Source organism: Micropterus dolomieu, linkage group LG10 (assembly GCF_021292245.1).
Source record: "Micropterus dolomieu isolate WLL.071019.BEF.003 ecotype Adirondacks linkage group LG10, ASM2129224v1, whole genome shotgun sequence".
In the NCBI taxonomy this organism is placed as follows: Eukaryota; Metazoa; Chordata; class Actinopteri; order Centrarchiformes; family Centrarchidae; genus Micropterus; species Micropterus dolomieu.
In genome coordinates, this window is record NC_060159.1 from 29,545,635 (window position 1) to 29,548,604 (window position 2,970).

The window sequence follows — 2,970 nt, forward strand, 5'->3', positions numbered from 1 at the left end:
CAACAAGGATCCTCTCAAATCCAAAAGAGACTCCAAAAGACTCCAGTGAATCCCAGCAGGTCTGGCTCCACTTACTCCACCACGGTGCTGCTGGTCATGTCCAGATAGCGGTTGCTGATCCACTGGACCTGAAACCAGTCCCGGTACCCAGTGTTCCCACAGCACTGGAACTGGATCTGCAGCAAGTCCAGAGTTCTCTTCAGGTAGCAGCGGCCCGGCGTGTCCGTGTCCTTGTAGTACCGCATGGCGTTCCTCAGGCCCAGCAGCAGTGACTCCTCCAGCTGGCTGTGGATGCTGTAGCACATGAGCGCCCCCACCAGGATGCAGGAGGTGAAGAAGAAGGTGCAGACGACGTACGGCATCATCACCAGCTTCCAGCGCAGGAACTTGTTGGTGTCGGCACAGTCCAGGCAGATCTTCCCACCCAGGAAATTGATGCAGCAGGCCGCCAGGCCCGTGATGATCAGCGTGTGTGGCACGTAGAGGATCCCCTGGTCTGACATCACTTCCTGCCATTTCTGAATCTCTACTTTGAGGAATAAGCCCAGGCCGAAGAGGATCGCTCCCGTCACCACAGAGATCCAGTTGAGCAGCCAGAGGACTTCGGCTAGCTTCTCCCTCTCTGCCTTGGTGAAGGTCACCTTCCCCACCGCCATGTCAGTCCTGCAGTTTTACGCGACTCACGTCCAGGCAGCCGAGAACATGGTCAAAACACGCCTGAGGGTCCAGAACCACGAGGTGCTGCATTAGAAACCTCTCTAGTCTAAATAGTTATTTTCTACGTGACGTGATCTCAAAGGTAAATTTATTTTCAGCTGTTTGTGTGTGAATGTTGAAAAGTGGTCCCTTAATTAGAGGTTGGCGTTCCCCTTGATTCCTCGCCTCGCCTGGCCCAGCTCGGGCTTCGCCTGGCCCAGCTCGGGTAGCACCGAAGCTAGCTGGCCTACGCTGAGTCACAGCCGAGACTCTTTTATGGCTGCACGTTTCCAGCGAATGCAAATGTTAATTTGTCCAAAGCTCAGTGACGGATCTGGTTCTTATATTCCATGAGTTTGTAAAAAGCACCAGAACATCTGCGGGGTTCGAAGAGCGAAAGCCTCCCAGACGGTCTGTTCCAATCAGGTCTCACCGGCCCCTCGTCTGTTCGACCATAAGCCGGCGGGTCACACGGTCTGCGGTCACCTCATCGCCCTCACATCCAGTCCACAGGACCCGGGGAGGTCAGAGGTCGGGGCGGCGCTCCCTTCAGAGGAGTGCTGGAGGAAAGAGGAGGGAGGAGGCCGGCGGCTGCTCTCTGCAGAGCGTCATAAGGAGCTTAGTGAGGTATTTTAGGTTCTCTTGACTGCAGTCCACAACTCCAAGACACAGCCGGGATGTGACCCCTGCAGGGGGACAAGAAGGTGAAAGGTCAAAGAGATACTGGACCTCATGAACCCTGTCTGTGTGGAGCCTGTTGACAGAAAGAAATGTTCCCATATTTCAAAGATATTCTGCGGAGACCTACCGCTCGTCCTCTGACGCTGTTCATGGCAGAAAACTGCTCAGTGATCACTTTCATACTAAAGTGCAGTTAACCAACAACAGCTCAGGTTTCAGTGCAGACAGGGACCAGGACCAGGACCAGGACTGTTCTACAGCCTGAGGTTCTTACAGCTCGTCACTAACGTTCATAAATATCTCCAGTCGTTCAAACCCAAAGCTCCTGCGAGACTTCAGAGGTTATTTAACTAAGATGAGACCTGAAGGTTGTGGCTGGCGGCTCGGGTCACACGGAGCTGAAGATAAAGCAGACAGAACTTTACCTCGCTGACCTGCGGGACATTCAGCGGCTCGTCCGTCTCCCCTCCAGCCTCCCATCGTCTCCGGCAGGTCGGCCAAACCTCCAGAGCAGTTGGACAAATATTGTGTCTGAATGAGGTTTTCAGGCGCCTGCTGACCTGCGCTGCTAATCTCCTTACAGCTAATCAGCCTCGTAATACGCTGAGAAATCTCCAACCCCCCCCCTCACCGGCTGTACCATCAGCAGGACGCCGCAGCGCGTCCACACATTTTACTCCCTGATGATCCACCCGACTGGGTGCACCGGGACACGGTAGAGTACAGCAGAGTCCCAGGCCGTCTGAGACTCCTGTGGCCTTTCTTTGTTTCCTGTGAACCCTCGCAAACGGTTTTTCTCTGTCTTACAGCTTCTGTGTCTCCCACGCCATCAGCCTCACCACGCTTAACCAGGACCGCCATCATTCCTCCACGCTCGCCTGGTCTCACCTGCCACACCTCCCCAGCCTTTGTCTGACCTTTGGCAGCGTGAGTCTCTAAAGTAAGGACACGGATTCTCTGAGGCTCCTGCTGAGCTCTGAAAACTGTCCACACGGACCTGCTCTGCTGCGACATCTGTGGGAAGAAGGAGTGCAGCTCTTCCTACAGGACCACCTGTCAGCATGTGGCTGCTGCTCTCTATCAGATTCAGCAGGTTGTCTTCGAACGCTCGTCCTACGAAGACGAAGGAGTCCTCAGTGAGAGGACCCTCCCCCTGTAGATACTACAGACCTGCTCGCTGGGACCTCTCTGGTCCTCATCCCAACACCTGCTCCCTGCTTCGTGTCTGCTGGTCTATGTGTTCTAATAATATCACGCAGTGACTTACAGGTACAGGTCCAGGCCCAGGTCCAGGTCCAAGTCCAAGTCCAAGTCCAAGTCCAGGTCCAGGTCCAGGTCCAGGTCCAGGCCCCGGCCCGTGGATTCTGCTTCTCTCTTGTATTGAATAAGTCTGTGCAGGTCTGGCTTTATGACCACATCAACCCTCTGAGGGCTGAACAGCAGGGACCAGAATTACATTCATATTGTAATTATTTTATTCTCCGTTTTTTATTCTAGAGCGGCTCCAAACATTAAAACGGCGCTTACCGTCTGACAGATCAGAAGGGAAACTTTGTTCATGACAATAATAAATCCCAGCTGAGCTGCAGTGCC

The 2,970-nt window shown here is 54.0% G+C and overlaps 1 protein-coding gene across 1 annotated transcript in view; it reads right to left on the minus strand.

Moving 5' to 3' along the window:
• The window catches only part of LOC123977798 (photoreceptor outer segment membrane glycoprotein 2-like), a 7,239-nt gene extending 6,583 nt beyond the window's left edge, over positions 1-656 (minus strand). Inside the window, exon 1 of the mRNA XM_046060773.1 lies at positions 76-656. Within this exon, the coding sequence (XP_045916729.1) occupies positions 76-656 (581 nt within the window). The remainder of the gene's footprint in view (positions 1-75) is intronic.
• Positions 657-2,970: the final 2,314 nt, after the last annotated feature.